This window comes from Poecile atricapillus, chromosome 3, assembly GCF_030490865.1.
Source record: "Poecile atricapillus isolate bPoeAtr1 chromosome 3, bPoeAtr1.hap1, whole genome shotgun sequence".
Classification (NCBI taxonomy): Eukaryota; Metazoa; Chordata; class Aves; order Passeriformes; family Paridae; genus Poecile; species Poecile atricapillus.
Window position 1 is genome coordinate 46,481,213 of NC_081251.1, and position 19,202 is coordinate 46,500,414.

At 42.6% G+C, this 19,202-nt stretch overlaps 1 protein-coding gene across 1 annotated transcript; it reads left to right on the forward strand.

The window, feature by feature from the left end:
- Positions 1 to 390: 390 nt before the first annotated feature.
- AMD1 (adenosylmethionine decarboxylase 1) lies at positions 391 to 18,441 on the forward strand. The gene is made up of 9 exons (XM_058834796.1): positions 391 to 919; positions 10,833 to 10,919; positions 12,190 to 12,316; positions 12,771 to 12,873; positions 13,680 to 13,722; positions 13,808 to 13,952; positions 14,960 to 15,052; positions 15,138 to 15,293; positions 16,270 to 18,441. The coding sequence occupies exons 1-9, from the start codon at positions 789 to 791 to the stop codon at positions 16,408 to 16,410; spliced, it is 1,026 nt and encodes a 341-aa protein (XP_058690779.1). The 5' UTR covers positions 391 to 788; the 3' UTR covers positions 16,411 to 18,441.
- Positions 18,442 to 19,202: the final 761 nt, after the last annotated feature.

A 19,202-nucleotide genomic window follows, 5' to 3' on the forward strand; every position in this document is an offset into this window, starting at 1 on the left:
CGCCGTCTCTGGGCCATGTTCAAGCCCTGCTTCCCCTGACACGGCTCCCTGTCGACCACAGCCCGTGCTTCCCACCCATGTTCGGGGCGGTCCCATCCCGGTACGGCGGCCACACCGCGGCCCCGAGCGCTACCGCGGCCCCGAGCGCTGCCTCTGCCCCGGCCCCGCCGCCGCCCGCACTCCATCTCCCGCTCCCTGCGGGCGGGCTGCAGCGGGAGGGGCCAGAGGAACCGGCATATGCCTTGACAGGCGTCGCCTCCACCCTATGGGAAGCGGGGAAGGGCGGGCCGGAGCGGCGGGTGCCCAATGAGCGGCGCGGCCCGGCGTGATGCGGGTACCTGCGGGGGTATAAAGGCGGCTGCGTGCGCACTGGCCCCTCGCTTACACAGTATGGCCGGCGACATTAGCTAGCGCTCGCTCAACGCTCTTCTCTGTAACAGGGGAACACACGGACTACAAGGAACCGAACCGCATCGCCCGCCCGCACCCCCGCTCGGACTGTAACCCGCTCACACACGCTCACGCCGCATCCGCCGCCGCGCACTCCGGGTGGTTTTCGCCCGTTTAAAAAAAAAAAAATCCTTCCTTCTTCTACTTATTCCTTTTTTTTTTTTTTTTTAAATTAATATTACGCAAATCCCCCAGAAGGTGAAACCCGCTCGGGACGGACTGGGACCCGGCGGCGGCAGCAGCGCGGCCCGTGCAGCAGCAGCGAACGGTGGCGGCCGGGGGCGGCAGTTTGGTTGTCGTTTAATTTCTGTGGTTGTTGGTTGCCGAGTTGTCTCACCATGAAGGAGAGCGGTGCACACTTCTTCGAAGGGACCGAGAAGCTGTTGGAGGTGTGGTTCGCCCGGCAGCAGCCCGCGCAGCAGGAGCCGCACCAGAGCAAGGGGTCCGGCGACCTCCGCACCATACCCAGGTCCGCGATCGGCCGGGGCGGGGTGGGGTGGGAGCGGGGAGAGGCGGCGGCGGCGGCAGCGCTGCCCCTGGGGGGCGGCCGGCGGGGCGGGAGGGTCCCTGAATGGCCCGGGTGTGGCGGCGCTTTGGGGGGCGATGGCGGCCGCGCCGGGGGAAGGCAGGTTCCGGGGTGGCCGTCGGTGGGGGCTGGGCTCCCGCGCTGCCGGCCGCCTTCCCGCTTTCCCGGTGACAGCCCCGGCGTCTCCCCGCTGGGAATGACCTTCCGCCGCCCTCCAGAGACCCCCGGGCAGGGGGGCGGCGGTGCCGGGAGCCATTCCGCGCCTCCACCTCGTGCAGCCCCGCGCGGCTCCCGCTGGCAACATGTGGCGGAGCGGAGCGCGGAGCCGGGCGTGTGCCGCGCCGGCCGGGAGCGCCGCGGGGGGAGCGGGCGCGGTGGCGCAGTGCTGCTGGAGCCCACCCCTCTGCGGCGGCTCGTCCCGCTCCGACGGCCGGTTTCGGGATGAGAAAGCTCGGGAAATCCCTGCCCGTGCCGTACTGCGGAGAGCGGGGACTCGGGAGTCTCCCTCCCCGTTAATGCCATCTGGGAAGGGAGATCCCTGCGGCTGTCGCGGTGGATGGTTCCCTCTCACATGGCCGGTGTGGCACTGCGTAGCCGGAGAGGTCCATAAAGCGGCTCTCGCCGGGGGAAGCAGGCGGTACCCGGGGACCCTTCCCGTGTCTCCCAGCGGTGCGGTGGGCACCGTAGCTAGGGAGGCACCGGGAAAGGCGGTGCCCCCTTCCTCCCCCAGAAGTGTGGCTGGAGCCGCGCTTTACACGTGAGTGTCCTGGCCGCGCTCCCGGGCCGCGCCGCCGCTCCCGTCCTTCTCCCCCATTGAGGAGCCGAGGCCAATGGGAGCGGGACGGCGCGGAGGGCCGGGCCGCGCCCGTCACCCAATGGGCATGTGGGGAATGCGCTGGCGCCGCGCTCGGCGCCGCCCGGGGCGGGGAAGGAAGGCCCGGGGCCCGCTCCGCGCCGCTCCGCTCCCGGCGCACGTGTTCGGCACCGGCTCCCGCCGCTCCCCGCCCGCCGCCCAGGAATGTGCCTGCGCCGCCTTTGTTAGCACAGGGGCCGATGGCCACCTGCCGGCGCTCGGGGCGGCTCGGGAGCCGTGCTGGGCAAGGCGGGCACTGACCGTCTGTGCTGCAGGTTGCCAGCGCTGCGTTTTGGAGCGGTACGGTGTAGAAACGCTGGAGCTAGGGGATCTCTAAGGGCGCTTCCAACCCAGACCGTTCTAGGATTCTGTGGAACACTTAGACTAAGTGAAGGTCCAGCTGTTGATCCACAAAAAATTGTGTTCTGGAAGTGTAAGAAAATGGTAGCTGCAAGCTTGAAGTACAAAGCAAAATCTGCAGAACTATGGATGAGCTTGCAGTGACAACAAAAATGACATGTAGGTGGGATCAGTGACATAGTTGGAAAATGTAGCTTGTCCTAAGCAAACAGGACAAATCTGAAGGTTATACTCATGTGAGTAGTTCACCTTTCACTATGGTCAGCTGCTCAGCTTTTCAAGTTGCTGGAGGATCTGGCTCTCGGTGTATGCAGATCTGCTTGTGCATATCGCTGTTACCCAGCGGTCTCTGCTGCTCTGGGAGATTGAGCAAGAGAGCTTGTCATAGTGTACTTAATGTTTGGAGTATGTTAATGATCTCCATTCAGAGAATGTCTTGTTTGTCTTTTTCTTTGCTTTGGTATTTCTCAGAAAATTTCCCATGTCTATATGTCGGTAGAATTAGCTCTTCACAGATGTGAATTGGCAGTGAGCTGATACCTTTTTTTAAACTATGAGTAGCCCATGTGTCCATGGTTAGTAGAAGCTTCATTTCTGCTGTACCAGAAGCACTGCGGAATACATTTTTACCTCTGACCTGTTGGTGTAATGAGGTAATTTGCTTGTGTAACTTTGACTTGTGAAGGTATATAGACCTTTCTGAATAATGTACTTAACGTGGAAATCATCGAATGTGGTTTTATAGCTCTTTGAGGCTTAGTGGTGTAGTAGATACAGGGTAAGAGCTTGTAATGTTAATGTCCAGGCAATCCTGGAAGGAAAATCCTAGCTGAAATGCTTGCAGATGATGTGAGCTACTTGGGTGCTGGAGGAGTCCTGTAGTGTTTGACTTAAGATGTGAAATTCCAAAGAAATACTCGTTTGACTTTGTTGATGTGCAGACGTAGTTTAGAGATGGCATTCTGCGAATGCTTTCCTCATTGACACATTCATGCTCTCTGATGTTCCATTTGTCGGCTCAGACTAATTTTTGCCAAGACTTTCCGAAACTGCGAACCTAACTTTTAAACTGCTCCCAGAGCTTTTAAAGTAATTGCAGGGTGGGTGCTGGGATAATTCCTTTGTGTGGTTTAGATATGGCTGTAAAGTTTTAATAGAGTGGATAAGAACTGTTAACTGTTGAACGTGTAGTCTTTAACGCAGTGTCAGAGCTGTGAGCAGGCTTTGAAGACTTTTGTGTTAATTGGCTCTTAATACAACATGCTAATGGAACTTGCTTACTTTCTTTGGTAGGAAGCTGTGACATGTGTGAGACTGCTATTAACCTGAGTCCGAGTGTAATTATCAGTGATACTGTGTTTCTAGCATGAAATAACCTACAAACATTATCTTCTGGAAAACTGTTAGAATTCAATTACCTGTTACAGCTGATAGATGCAAACGGAATACAATGTATCCTGCCATGATAAGTCTATAAAGGTGATTGAATAAGCTAGTTTATGTTGAACAGAACCTGAAATCAAAGCTGAAACTGTAGAACAATAGGTAAATTAGAATCAAGTTGCAAACCAGTTGAGCTTGCCTTTTGTATCGTAATACCTGCTTAGTAGTGAAATGTGAACCATTCATCTACTGAATGACTAAGCTGGTGTTCAAAGCTAAAAATTTCCATGTTGTGCATGCTTGTTAGGGATTAGATATTTTAAAGTTTTTGCTGGATATCATCAGCAAAAGAAGTTCTTGACCTGATGCAATTAAGACTTTTTTCCACTCTTATGGGGAAACCTACTCTCTGGATAAAAGTTTGGATTATGTGTAATGTATTTCAGAAAAGATCTGTCATTGTAATACATTCAATAAAGGTCCCAACTAAAAAGCAGGGAATTTGAGCTTTATTTTGTTAAGTTTTGGGGTGTTTTTGGTCACTTGTTAATGAAAAAGATCTTGTGGTTGAAATGGTTACTGGCAAGCATCTAAATATGCCTCCCCTGCTTATATCTAGCAGTGGAATGAAGTTAATGTTTTTGTGGTCTCAAAATAATTTACTTTAATTTTATTGCTTCTTCACACCATGCTTTGTAAAGCATTTTTTTTTCCCTGAAAAAATAGCCTTAAACTATGTATAGAAAGCAGAGGGTTTGTTGAAAACATGATGAACTTGCTGCAAGCCCTGGATTTCCATGGTGACTGTGTAGTGCATTCACTATCCCCACAGTAAAATTCCTTCAGATGATGTGCAGCTATGCAGTTTACTTCTCGAGGCCTATCAGGATCTTGAATGTACAGAAGTTTGAAACCATAAATAAATTATGCCAGTGTTAAAAGCTCATCTCTCAAGCATTCAACCATGAGGAATACTCTGAAACTGAGCTTATTTATGGACTTTTAATCTTCCTATTTGTCTATATTATACACAAGCTGGAGAAAACTCAGCAATGGGGTGATACTGCTAGGACATTCTGACCCTGTGCTACAAGAAAGCTCCCAAGCACCAATACAGTCAAGGATTTGGTAGGAGTCCTGTAAATCCTTGCTGTGTACTGCACCCTGTAGCCCGAGTCAGCTCACTGCTGCAGTGCTGTGGCATCTCTGCCCCTTCCCCCAGTCCTGGCCAGTGTTACCTGCCTGTTTCATCAAATGCTGAAGGTATGAGGAAGCTGGGCCATGAGCCCTGCTCTGCTCCTGCTCCTGCAGAGCTTTGGAACAAAACTGAAGGGACTCTGGAAAGAAGACAGGGCTGTGCTGAGATAAGGGCTTCTGTCCCCTTGTACTTGTGAAGCTTTTTTTATAGGTGATGCAAGATTATTTGGAGAACTTTATGTAAGAGTGCAGTGGATAGTAATCAACTAGATTTTAGATCAGGTAAAAATTACAGGTAAAAGTGCTTTCTTATAACTCAAAATTGTAATTAAAGAATGGTTTCACACAATGGAAACAAGCCCTTTTATTCTCACTACTACTGATTTAGATACTGCTTGCATGAAGTGAAGACTTCTGTTGAAGAGTTTCTGGCGTTTTCCTACTTTACCACTAAAAGTGCTGAACCATTTGGGTAGTCAATTTCTGTCAAAGGTCTGGGCCCTTGCGAGACTGTAGAATATAAATAAGCAGCTATTGGTGTATTCCTCAAAGGGCTTTCCTAATGGTTGTTTGCTTGGCCTGGAGAACAGGAAGACTTGGAGCTTTTGGTAGATACTTGCTGTCTTACTGTGTTCCTTCTGGAGAAAATTGCACTCAAATTTGCCCTGAATGTTGCTTTTAAGTCCTGCTGTGCCTGCTGGGGCTTATGCTTCCTCAAATATTTCCGATGTCCTTGCATATGAGAGGCTTGGGAATACCTATTGAGCTCCTTGGATGTAAAGGATGGAGTCCCTATCCCATATAACTGCAATAGTGGTGTAAGGCTCACAACTGGAGGAATATGCAGCCTTCAGAGCCCCAGCTGTGGCCATCTTTGTGCCACTGCTGAAATATCTTGGTTTAATTTGGGAGCAACATTCTTAAGTAGCTGGCTTGGGACTTTGTAGGTAAGAGGGATTTTGTGAGCAGTACTGCACAGAATCACTTTGAATGTGGATGAAATTTTCCAACAGGTGCCTGTCTCAATGTTAAGTGCTTGTCCCTCTAGGGCTTCTTAGGTTTAAGATAAGGGAGATGTGGACAGTCTCTCTGTATAGCTGTGCTCAGAACATGTAGAGGGTGTGACACTTTTGTGCACCCCACAGATATTGCCCATGTAAACTTATCTTAGTTGCAAGTGCTCTGAGCCTAAACTCAGTCTGTGTAAGTGGTTCAAGGTAACCTGTCTTAAACAGCAATTTATAAATTATTTCTAATAGGAAGTAATTCACATGCACCTGTCTGCAGAGAAATTCACAAGCTGATGAGAGGTGCTTTAAAATGCTTGTGACTTTTGTGTGCTCTGTACTGTTCCTACCTATTTTGGTATGCTTGAAAGCAATGTTCCAGCTCTGCTGACACCAATGTTCAGCCAGCTTTTGTGTGTCTTTGCTTCATCTCCACTGCCTAGGCAGTTTAGACACAGTTTTAGGCTGTCTGGATTACAGTATTGGTAGGAATTTGCTGTTTAACTGTAGCTGGCTAATGAGGTAACTGATACCTATGTGGCTCCTAAAAACACTTAGTAGGTAACAGTTGAGGGGATAAAAGATTGTTCTGCATTTGAATGCTTAATATGAGAGCAAGGTCTTACATAGTCAAGATTAAAAGGCTTATTAATTGTGGTACTACAGAATTGTCAGCTGTTCTATTCTAATGAAAAGCAATGCAAGAGTATGTATACTGCTTAAGATGTCTTTATAATAAATATGATTTATTTCCTAAGAATTCCTGCCCTACTGCAGTACAGCTTTTCTCCACAGTGCTGTCTGGCTGCCGTAGCAAGGTCCTGTTACTGGGGTGGTATGCTTGAGGAGGCTGTTGGCTGCTGATAGGAATGAGTTCTTGATGTAGTTCTTAATCTTTTCAAATTGCTGTTCCCAGTTCCAGTTGGCCTGAAACAGCAGTATTGTGCCTGGCATGCTTGACTCTTGTCAAAGGATGTGTTTTACCCCTGAAGGTAAAGGCTCAGAGGAGGCCAATATCTTGTGTTCAAAAGCATGGTTTTATCTGTCAAGGAAAACTTGCTTCTGAAATAAAGGAGCAAATATGATGCTTTGGAACTTGGTTGAGAGGAACTTTGACTATTCATGAAGCATACTTCCTACAATTAAGCTACTTCTCTCTAAGTTCTAATAGCTTTTCCCTACTGACATACCTGGTTGGCTTTTGCCTGGAAGTTACTTGTACTCTGGTAACAAGTCTGTTGATAAGGCATTAAATATTGCCACACAGGTATTTGATCAGGTTGTTAAACTTGGTTTTGTTTTGTTTTTTTTTTTTTATTTTTGGGATGTTCTGCTAGTCAGGTGTATAACAAATAGCTTTTTACTGTTCAAGTGAGGGTAGTTTGTCACACTTGAGTGGATGTATTCCTTTTTCATGGATGCCCTTCTCTGAGAAGGTGCAGTCATTTGAGGTGTATGATGCTTGCCCCTTCAAGAAACTAATTTGACTCTGGATAAGTAGCAGTTATTTGAAAATTCAGAAAGGGGATCTTGTAACTTTGTAATGTGGAAGTGGTCAATAAGCCCACATAAGTGAGGAGTCAGTCTCAAGTCCGTGTCTGCAGGTCTGCTGCAGAACTTGCTTCCAGTGCAATCTGCCAATGACTCATGGATCATATTCTACTATGCTTGAGTATAGGAAAGCAGTTTCCAATGTGGCATTGTCTTGATGTCTGGCTATGGGAAATAATTTAGGAACTAGTAATGCCTTGCACATTGATCACTGAAGGGGGAATTTTGAAGAGCGCATGTCCATGATGGCACTTCACTGAGAATCAGTCTTACTTTGGTACCCTTTTTCAGTTGCAGGCTTTGCTTCCAAGTTGAAACTTAACTCAGCTATGCAAATTAGTAGTGCTCTCAAATACCTTAAATTACTAACTTAGCGGATTTTTACATATTATTGAATAGCTGCAATACATGTAGTGATAACTACTGAAATACTACTTTTAAGGTTGATTTTGTTTCTTCGTTCAAGTGTGAGTAGATGTTGTCTCAACTAGTGACAATTACATGGATCCAAGAAAAAAAGGGGGAAGAAATACAAGGGTTAGACTTGTACTGAACTTAATCTACTTGGTACAAAGTAGTCCCAGATGTTCTTCCTTAGCTTTAAACAATAGAACATGCCAAATAGTAAGGTCATCTTGTTTAAATAGATTATATTGGCTCAAATCCAGCCTTCCTTTAGTTTTCTGTACTTAACTTTAAAATGCAGTTAGATACAGGCCAGTATCCCAGCTGATCCTGGTATTGCAACCCTTTGTTAGTCTGTGTATGCTTCTAGAGCAAACCTGGCATCTTGTCTGATTCTGAAGTTGTAGGATTTTTCCTTAATGCTGCCCTAGCCAGATTGAACTGTGACCTTGCCCTTTATTTCTGTAAAGGCTGAACACAACATTTAGTATATGCTTAGCTATGGTTTCTGTAGTGCCACAGTGAGGACTTGAGCAAAGCTGTGGTGCAAAGGTCTTGTGCAACTGCAGATTTCAGCCACGGAACTGAAATACCAGCTGTGGTACCAGCAAGCATAATGGGACTTCCTTTGCATCCTGGGCTTTGCACTTAACACACAACAATGCATTGTTGGTGCTATACTGGACCCTCACTGAACTACCAAACTTGTTACATCTTCCTCTGCTAATATGTGTCTGAAAACATGCACAAGGTGTTTCCCTGAAATGCATGCGCAGAACTGCACTACAGTGATACTTAAAGAAAAAGTGTCACTTGCCTGCATAAGCCTGAGGTTTTGACTGTCTGACCGAGTAAGAAGCTTGTGAAGGCTGAGACGTGTGCTCTTGCAAAGCCTTAAGATAGTTACATGTCCATTAATACTTGGACAAGTACAAAATCAGATTTGTAGTAATGTACAAATGGAGTTAGTACAGCTCAGCATCAGGGAACTCTTCCTCACCTTTCCCAAATGCAGTGTCATACTCTGGGTGTTTATTTAATGGCAGATAAAATGTCAGTAGGGATGCTGGAATGGTTTGAACAATCTAATACATTACTTAGTTCAATTTACAGGAGGAGTGGCTGGCAAACTTATGCTGGTGTGCTGTAGCCAGAGAAAACTAAATCCTTTAGTACTCTTACTAGCAAAATAGTATGACTTTTTAGGAGCATTTAGAAGATAGTTTATGATACCTATTTCACTCTCTGCATTTACCACTCTTTTTAAGGTGAGCACTGCTTGCATTTTCATGTACACTTGAGTTTTAGGAACAGAGCTAAATCCAATCAATGACATAAGCATAGAGCTGAGTAAATGAGTGCAACCTGAGCTGAGCATTCAAAATAAGCTTTTTAATTTAACATGGAGATTTGAGTGTGCTGTCATGTTTGTGTTTGCAGAAAAGCATTTCATCAAGGGTCACTAACTGGAGTAAACCTCACTTTGATTTTAAGTATCCAGTTATATCACTGAATTTCTAAGTTAATCAGATGTACACTTGCTTATGAGGGTTTTTTTAATGGATAGAATTTTCTTAATGTATGTTATGGTTGAGTCATATATATAAGTATTACTGTTCTGGTGTAATATGTATTTTAAATGGGAAAATCCTTGAGTTAGTAAAGGTACAGAATTCATTTTCAAAAGGTATTCTTCTGAATGAATGAATTAATGGAGGGAGAAGTTAAGGCATTTATTTGCTGACTGTTTAGAAAGACTAAAGAATATATGGATGTTTTAATTATACATATGGCAGAATACAAAATTACAACTTCACAGACTGACCAGTTTTCTAAGGGGAAAGACTGGTGGCTGCAGGAGAAAGTGTTGATGGAATTAACAGTGAGTGCTCTGTCCTGGAGTACAGCCATGGGGCTTTTGCAGTGTCAGTAAAGGGTGAGAGGTCTGCCTCCTGAAGAAGGATTAGGCTGACAGTTTTATATGGCCAAGCTGAGCTTGCTTGGTGATGAAAAATTGGCAATTTTTTCATGCTCCTAGCTCCTGCAGTTATTCTAGCTCTACTGATGGGCAGCTTAGTTTTGTGCTGGGTTAGTAAATCTCTTGGATCATGACATCCCCGAGGACAGGAGCCAGCACAAACCTGCAGGTGGAATATGCTGAGGCAAGGGAGAAGTAGGACAGCTGGCACTCTCGTAATTTTGTGACGTCAGGAAGCTGTATCTGTTCCTGTCTTATTTTTAGCAAAATTGACTATGTTGAATTCTACTAATCTGGTGTAGACACAAGACTAAAGTGACAACCAAAGTAGTTTTTTTGCAAGTCCCTCGTTTCTCTTGAGTACGTCAGTCTTTTGGCTTAATTTGAGCCCTTGTTTTTTGTTGTTTGTTTTTGGGTTTGGGGTGTTTTTTGGTTTTGTTTTTTTGTTTGTTTGTTTTTTTTGTTTTTGTTTTTTGTTTTTGTTTTTTTTTGTTTCAGATTCTTTGTAGAATGAGTAATATTAGTAAAGAATTGAAATATTAAACTTCTACCACCATACTGAATTCTAGCACCATAGCTACCGTTTGCACTGTATGAAGGAATTCTGTGATCTTGGTTGGTCAAAGAGGCGTTCAGACCACTGAATCTATTAATAATAGTTTTTAGCTTTTCAGTTAAATTACAAACTTGACTCTAAACTAGTCAATTAAAACATCTCAGTGATAACCTACTGGTTTATTGCTGTAGTAGTTGTCAATGACTACTGTGGTTGAAGTGCACAGAGGTTCAAGCTACAGCATACCTTCTGTTACCAGCCTGTGGGATGCAGGATTTAAGGTTATCCTGGCTCACCTGGTTAGAAGCTTGAGGTTGCTGTTCAGCAGTTGTCTGCATGCAGCAGATCATGGTAACAGATTTTTGAGGACTACTGAGCCATCAAAAGCAAAGAATGGAGTGTTACTGTATTGTGAGAGACAGTCCCTGTATGAAAACTCTTCCCATTTTGTGCTCTCAGATCCAGTAAATCAAGACTCCAGTCTTGTTTGGGCTTTTTACCCAGGGCTCCAGCAAGCTTTGGTTTGTTTAACCTGTTGTTTGTGCTCTTCTGTAATTTCTTCACAGGATTGAGTGGGACAAACTTCTGGAGAATGTGCATTGTTTGATCATAAGTGTGACAAAAACTGACAAGCAGGAAGCTTATGTACTCAGGTAAGGCACTGGCTCCTTCTTTTAGTCCCTAGGAGGGAAAAAAGTGAAAGCTGTCATATGTGATTCACATGGCTGAGAACCCAGTCTTGTGTTAATGGCAAGTTGATGGCTACAACTTGCAGGGACCTCCTGCTCAGAGGTGCAAATCTCATCATAGTTGTATTTCTTTTTCCCTTTAACCAGCATTGACAGAGCTGTGGTGGCTTTGCACCTCATCACTGATTTTTGTCCATGGGTAAATAAGTGTCCCCAATACAGAATTTCAGTATTAATTGCTTCACCATAATAGGCTATAGGTGTCACTTATAGATCAGCAGAAAATCCTTATTGGTAGATCAGCTTTAACTGCACATAATACAATCAAATGGAACAACACTTGCAGCTGACCTAAGGGTATCTGTAAAACTGTAGCTTTCCTGGAACCCTGGATTTTTTGTTGTGCTGTGTTTAGTTGTAAGGACACTACTTTTGCCATGTGTTTTTCATCTTGCAAAATACTTTTCTTGCTTTTTGTACATGAACTTTACAGACATGTTTGACATTCTCTGGTTTACTTCAGATTACAAATACTGAAGCTTTTGTACTCTAAAAGACTGCCTTGAGGGCAAGGTTGTGCTAAGAGCAAGCTAGTCAAAGAAACTGTGTTCAAGTCTTGTTTCTTCAAGCTTCACATATTTAAAACAAAATTCTGGAAAGAGTAACTAGTTGCACTGCATCCTGGATAAAATTTAACCTCGATTTTGAATTTGTATACAGCATTCCAAGCTGAGTTACTTAATTTTTACTCCCATTGTTCAGTTACCTGATGGAAAGATACTTGTTAAACATGTTGAAATGTTCTGGATGTAGTATGAATGCCTGTCTCCAGTTCAGCTGGGCTGTAGTTAAGTATCTGACTTAGTTTATATATAGTTAATTTCTGTATCTTACTTATGAGACATACCATACAGCTGTGCCTGTGTACCCACTTCACAGCATGTTTGTATTTCTCAAACAGTTTAAGGGTGTCTCATGTGTCTGCCTTTTCCTGTAGTGTGACAGCTCTGTCATATCATGCTTGGAGCAGGTGTTTGTTTTGGGAAATCATGACAGCTCTCAAATGTTAGCTGCATTCTATTGATTTGATCTATTTGCTGGGTGTGTTTGTGCCGTATACTGAGTGTTCACTTAGAGTAATGCATTTGGTTGGGATAAGTACCAAGACCTAACAACTCCCTCCTGGATTGTTTTATGCAGAGCACTTAATATAGTCTTAACACCTCTTTTACAGTGAGAGTAGCATGTTTGTCTCCAAGAGACGTTTCATTTTGAAGACGTGTGGTACCACCCTCTTACTGCAAGCACTGGTTCCCCTGTTGGAGCTTGCTAGGGAGTACAGTGGGTTTGACTCAATTCAGGTAAGGTAAAAAAAATCTTCTTTGGAATGTACAAAAAGCTTTTTGCTAATATTTCAAATTCACTCTTTATTAAATATTCTGAAACTTGGACATTTATGTATGCTTCCCATAATGGCAAGATTGTAATGTAAGATTGTTCTGCTGCAGCAGTTGCCCTTTTTTTTGTCTCTTAGTGGGTGCTAACTAACAAAAGCTATTGTGCTGAGTTGCTTAAGAGTAACTGTGCCCATGCTGTCCAGTGGGAAACAACTTTGTAAGTAAACTGTCTCCTGAAGCTTAGAAATTAAGATAGGAATAACTGTGTGCTTCTGAAATGGGAATACAGATACAGTGTTTTGGCAAGGAAAACTTAGGTCCTGTGAAAGTTCATGATACATGCTTGCAGTTTTCTAAACTCTTAGATTCAAGATGGATGCATATACTCAATACCTAAGATGCACCTTTATTTTTTCAGAGCTTCTTTTATTCACGCAAGAATTTCATGAAGCCTTCCCACCAGGAGTACCCACATAGGAATTTCCAGGAAGAAGTAGAGTTTCTTAATGAAATTTTCCCAAGTAAGTTGATGAAACTTCAACAAAGCTGGGTGAAGGATTGATGTATGAGAAGTGATGAGCAGTACAATGGGTGCAGGCTGCCAGGTCAAGAATTCAGCAGTTGTTGCATGAAAGTCAAAAGCTGTAAATACTTATTTTCTGAATTTCTGATACTGGTTTGCCAAGATCAAAACTTAAATTATACCAAGCTTTACATTTAGTACCTTGTCTTAATTGGGTCATCTTCAGATTTCCAGTCACTCTGCCAAATTCTGAAAGCCCTATTAAAAAGCTAGGATAGTAATTTAAAGTAAGTAATGCACTGGAGAAAAATGTGGGCTTCTCAGAGAAATGTGTGACTTCTCAGAGAAGTTACTATGCTAAAAACTGAATTTAAACATTTAATACAGTTTAAGACTTGAAAGAAGAATTTAAAATTTTAAGGTGACAGGTTTTTGAAGGAACATGGAAGCTGGGGTACTCATCTGAGTTATCTGAAAAGAAGTTATAATCATAAATGCATTTAACAGAGGCTTTAAGAGTACCAGGGTTTCTCTCTGTGCATAGCTAAACTGTAATATCGATTTCCTGATAGCAGCCTCTCAGCTGGGGTGTCAAGACCCACTTCTAAGGAAGCTTGCTTTTCTGATTCTTAACTTTGCATTCCTGAAGTTAAATGCCTGGTTATTTGATATGGTACTGACTGCATCAGTGAACCTCATGGGGTTCTGTGAAAGGCCCCTGTATTTAAATAAGAAATTAATAGAATATTTTACATAAATGTTCAGCTGTGGTACATTAACTGGAAAATTTTTTGTCTTGTCTAGATGGAGCAGCTTATTGCATGGGGCGTATGAATTCTGATTGCTGGTATGTATGTAAAGAGTTTGAAGTCTTTACAGTGGAACTTGGTGCTGTCAATATGTGTTACATACTTGATTTGTGCTTCATGTAGGTACCTGTACACCCTGGATTTCCCAGAGAGTCGGATATCCAATCAGCCTGATCAGACACTGGAAATTCTGATGAGTGAGCTTGACCCAGTAGTTATGGACCAGTTCTACATGAAAGATGGTGTTACTGCAAATGATGTCACTCGTGTATGTTTGCTTGAAAACTGAAAATTTTGGGGAATGGTGGAAATTGAGCAACGAAATGCTTCATTCACTTACCTTTTAGTACAAGGTTTATTTTGTGGTAGGAGAGATGTCATAGAAAGTGTTGTTTTCCTTCGGGAGGAAAATTGATTTAACTCAAGAATGCTTTGGGAGAATATAACTTCATGTTTTCAATGCCCTCCTTTAGTGAAGGCAACAATATGCAGTGCTTTGGGTGATTGGAAGCTTTTACTCTGAAGAACATGTGAGTAGAAATAAAACCACAAGTTGAGTAACCTTTAAGGATGTAGATTACGAGCAGTAAGGCTCAGACTGGAGATAAGGAACAAAAAGGTTAAGTAGTTATCAAAATGAAGATTAAATCAGGGAGCCTTTTCCATGAGGAGAAGGGCAGATTTGGGGTCTAAGCATAACTTGATGGGTTTGCCTCCTTTTCCCAGATGAAGTCATGTGTCATGAATAAGTTTTCCTGACAAGTACACTGACTTCATCTTGTTTTCCATCTTAGGCTTTGGTTCTCATACTGTATTTGCTGTTGAGATTTGGCTGTAGCTCAGGTACTGCGGGGTAAATCAAAACACTTGGGATTGCACTTCTTTCTGGGGTATAAAGTAGCATATCCTTACTCTGGAGTAAATGTAAACAGCCTTCACTTTGTGGAGAGTAGTTGAAGAAAAGCTCTGTTTTCCATTTCAGCAGCAAAAGCAAAAATGTTTTGCAGTTCTGAACTGTTTCCTTGTCTTGGATGGATGCAGCTGGGCTCTGTAAGAGGCAGTGTGATAGCTTGTTGCATGCAGCTTGTCACTGCCATTGGTGTAGTGACAGGATACAAACCAAGGTCATCTGTAGTGGTACACATAATCACACTGACTTGTTATTGGGGGAATTCTGCTGTCCTCTTTGCTGGGTAAATGTTCATTCTGCATTTGAGTTACATCTAAAGGAGTGTAAGGGTGCATGATAAACAGAGTTGTTTAACTTTGTTTCAGATGAGTGGAATTCGTGACCTGATACCAGGTTCTGTTATTGATGCTACAATGTTCAATCCTTGTGGGTATTCAATGAATGGGATGAAATCGGATGTAAGTTATACACTCATTAATAATTAACATTGGTAAATAAAATAAATAATTATTTGGTGGTAATACTTTTTTTTTTTTTTTCCAGGGAACTTACTGGACTATTCACATCACTCCAGAACCAGAGTTTTCTTATGTTAGTTTTGAAACAAACATAAGTCAGACCTCTTATGATGACCTGATTAGAAAAGTTGTAGAGGTCTTCAAGCCAGGAAAATTTGTGACAACTCTCTTTGTCAATCAGGTGAGTTTTCTTGCATTAGCTTATTGGCTGATGAAATACATATAGACACAAATGAAGCAAGGCTAGAGATTGTCACTGGAGATTAACAGTTTTCAGTTTGCCTGGAAAAGTAAAAGTTTGAAAAGTAAAAATACCCTTCAGTCTTGCTTTGGCATGTACTAAATCTGATCTTCAGAAAACTTCAGAAACAGCAAGATTTGGCATCCCGGTCCAAGAATTCTAATGATTCCTGTGTAGTTCTGTGTAGGCATAATTTCTTGCTTCGGCGTTTTTTGTCGATTTGTCTGCAACTGTCAGTTGCAGAACACCTGCTGTTAATGGTGTTGCTCTCAGCTAATCAGAGAACCACAAAATTATTTGGGTTGGAAGGGACCTTAAAGATTATCTAGTTCCACCCCCCTGCAGTAGACAGAGGCACTTTCCACTAGATCAGGTTGCTCAAAGCCCCATCCAGCCTGGCCTTGAACACTGCCAGGAACTGGACATCCACAACTTCTCTGGACAACCTGTTCCAGTGTCTCACCACCCTCACAATGAAGATTTTTTTATTCCCCCGTAATATTTAATCTAAACCCACCCTCCTTCAGTTTAAATCTGTTACCACTTGTTCTACCATTACATGCTCTGGAAAAAAAGTCTCTCTCCAACTCTCTTGCAGCCCTCTTTAGGTACTGGAAGGTGCTCTAAGGTCTCCCCAGAGCCTTCCCTTCTCCGGGCTGAACAACCCCAGTTCTCTCAACTTGTGTCCATAAGAGAGGTGCTCCACCCCCCATAATTGTTCACAGAACAGCAGTACCATATGTAGGTGACAGAATCACTGCTTGGGAATGAGGCTTTCTGCACCACTGTCAGGAAGAGTGGTTTTAAAATGTATTAGTAAGAACCATATATGAAATGCAGTGTGCTAATCCATCTCTAAATGACACTTTTTTAAGTAACTTTCCCTTTTTTCTTTTTTTTTTTTTTTGTTTTCTAGAGCTCTAAATGTCGCACAGTGTTTTCCTCTGCCCAGAAGATTGAGGGGTTTAAACGTCTTGATCACCAGATTGCCCAATTCAGTGATTATAATTTTGTTTTTACCAGTTTTACAAAAAATCGCCAGCAACAGCACAGTTGATTAAGAATGAAGAAAAAACGCAAAAAGAAATCCCATATAGAAGGTGGTGGTTGCTTTCTAGTTAATGATTCAGGGGGCCATGCTTTCCACTCCCACCACCTTGTAGTTGTGGAAAGCCCTAGGTGTAATCATAGTATAACCATTTTGAATTGTATGCATTATTATATCAAGGAGTTAGATATCTTGCATGAATGCTCTCTTCTGTGTTTAGGTACTCTATGCCACTCTTGCTGTGAAATTGAAGTGCATGTAGAAAAATCTTACTGTATGAAACTTTACAACACTTGTAAAAATGATTCAGGTAGAATTACACACAGTATAGTTTTTCTCCAAGTATCACCAAAAATTCCCCACAGACAAGGCTTTCGTCCTCATTAGACTTCAGCCTCAACCTACTTACTGGGGACAGTTCTCTGTTAAATTGTCACGCTTTTTTATTTTAATCTATGTTGTGATTTCAGTCTAAAACAGTTTTTGATGAACTTCTATGATTTCTAATGAAACTGATTCCTAATTAACACTTTCATGTTTGGAGAAAGTTCTTAAAACAGTTACAAATTGTTTTGCTACTACAGGTGGTGGTTGATTTATTTTTAAATCAGACTGACTTTTCATGCTCTAATAAAGCTACTAGGAATTTGCTCAGCTCTTCTGTAGAACTGAGCTAATGCATTGGTCTTTCACCTTTAGTAACTTGGGTATCGGTACTAGTGCAGGCTAAGTTTTGTCTCACCTTAATGGTCATTTGTCTGTCCACATCCCCAAGCTGTCACACCGCTACGCGGCGGCAGAATTTGATGAAGGTCCAAGACTTGACAGGGGAAGAGCTGAGCCAGGCTTCAAGTCCCTTGGCATAATTATGTGACAGCTTTGCAAAGTGCAAGTTCATATTGGCAGCAGGCATTTTCTGTCCTAATCCTTTGCTGTGTCAGACCAGGAAGCTGGTGCTTCTGAGCACAGGCAGGTAGGGCTAGTGGAGGACTGGAATTTTGCTCGTCTGGGTGAGTTGATTGGCTTGGATTATTCTCAGTAAAACCTGTGACCTGCCACTTGGGACTGTAAAGAGCGCTTCTAAACTGGTCCAGTGTCACTTCATTTTGTTGTTCCAAGCAAAGCTAATGCCTCTGTCTTGTGACAGTCCTGTGACATTGTTGTGCATGTGACTTATGTTGTACTTGAGTGTTGTGACTTCATCTGTTTTTTCCTCCTAATTGCTAAGGTGGTTCCTCTTACTGTGACTTGAGGGCATTAAGTGAAGGTGTAGAACAAGAGCTGTCTGGGACACCTGGACAGAAGCAAAGTAGAATGCTGTTCATGGAGCATGAATTAGTGTGTAATTCAAAGTCACTTTAATGAGTATTGACTAAAATGTAGGCTTTGAAAAGCTGGCACACTTTCAGCTATGTTTGTTTGCAAATACTGGGATTTAACAGCTGTGAGACCAGCATGTTAACAACAAAATTGAGATTTTTTTTTTTCCCCTCTTGTCCGTGCAATGTTTTGAGTCTTTCTGGTTTGATACAATGGTTCTTTTGTTCCTTCCGTATTTATGAATGAAGCGCTTTTTCAGTGCTTCTAAACTAAAGTCTGCTTGGTTAGAAATCAAGTGGTTGGAACATTTTGATTTTTTTTTTTTTATTTTAAGCATATTATTGATGTTCTTTACCAATGTTATCAATTACATGCTGTAAATGGCACTAATGCTTTTTGGTGTTAATATTGAGGACCAATATTTCAATGGGGTATTTTTTTTGTTCTTGCATTGTCCCAATTGTTCTGACATTTTTTGGCTTGAGGTCCTTTAAGTAGACTGAAGATCCCTTTTAAAGTAATATTGAAAGAATGCATCTTACAAAAAGAAGCATAAGCCTCGTCTATGAAAATGAAAGCTGTTGAATGGGTTATTGAACTATCTGGGTGATCAGGTTGGGGGGAGTATGGTGTTTATAATTTCTGTGGTGTTAGACTTTGATCATTTAAAAATATCTGTACCACAACTTAACGCTTCAATAAAAGTTCGCTTAAATTGTTTGTAGTGATGATCCAGCAATTCTATCCTTCGCTCTCTTCATGCTTTTTGGTACCAAATGGCTTAATTCTGAAATAGATTTGTCCTTACTGTCCTAATTTACACTGCTCCAGTAGGGGATGCATCTCTACACATTGGCAGTTTAAAATGAGGCAGCGTGTGAAATGAAGCCAAGTGAACATGTTATGCTGTTCTTGAAACTAAAACAGTTTCTCTAAATGAACACAAAAATGTGTTGTTTACATTTAACCTGTATCTTTTTCATGAGCATTAGATATTCTAAATAGCCCTCTGAATTAAGACAACTGGTTCTAAGTAACAAACTGGCATACATTTGTGAGCTTAAGCTTAGACTGGCTTTGAGAATTCAGGGTGAGATTTATCTCTTAAGCTGAGGTAGGCAGGTATACCTAATATGGATAGTAACCTAAACCAGAAGGTAGTGGCTAGGAATGTCAGTGCTAAGCAGATGCAACCAGCACAGTTGAAAATTCCTTGAGTTCATGTGGTAAGTCCTACCAGAAGAGCAGCTGCAGTTTAATCATACCTGCAAAGTTACAGCAGTGCTGGTATCCCCCAAAGTCACCTAAGTATTGTGTTGGTATTGTACTGGAAGTCTAAAACCTTTAAATTGTTTAGTTCTGAATACATGTTTCATTAGTCACCCAGAACATTCTCTGTGACGTTACAGATCTCTAATGGTATTCTGAATAGTAAATAGTAACTTGTTAGTTACTTCAAGTACTTAAGACTTTTTAAAATG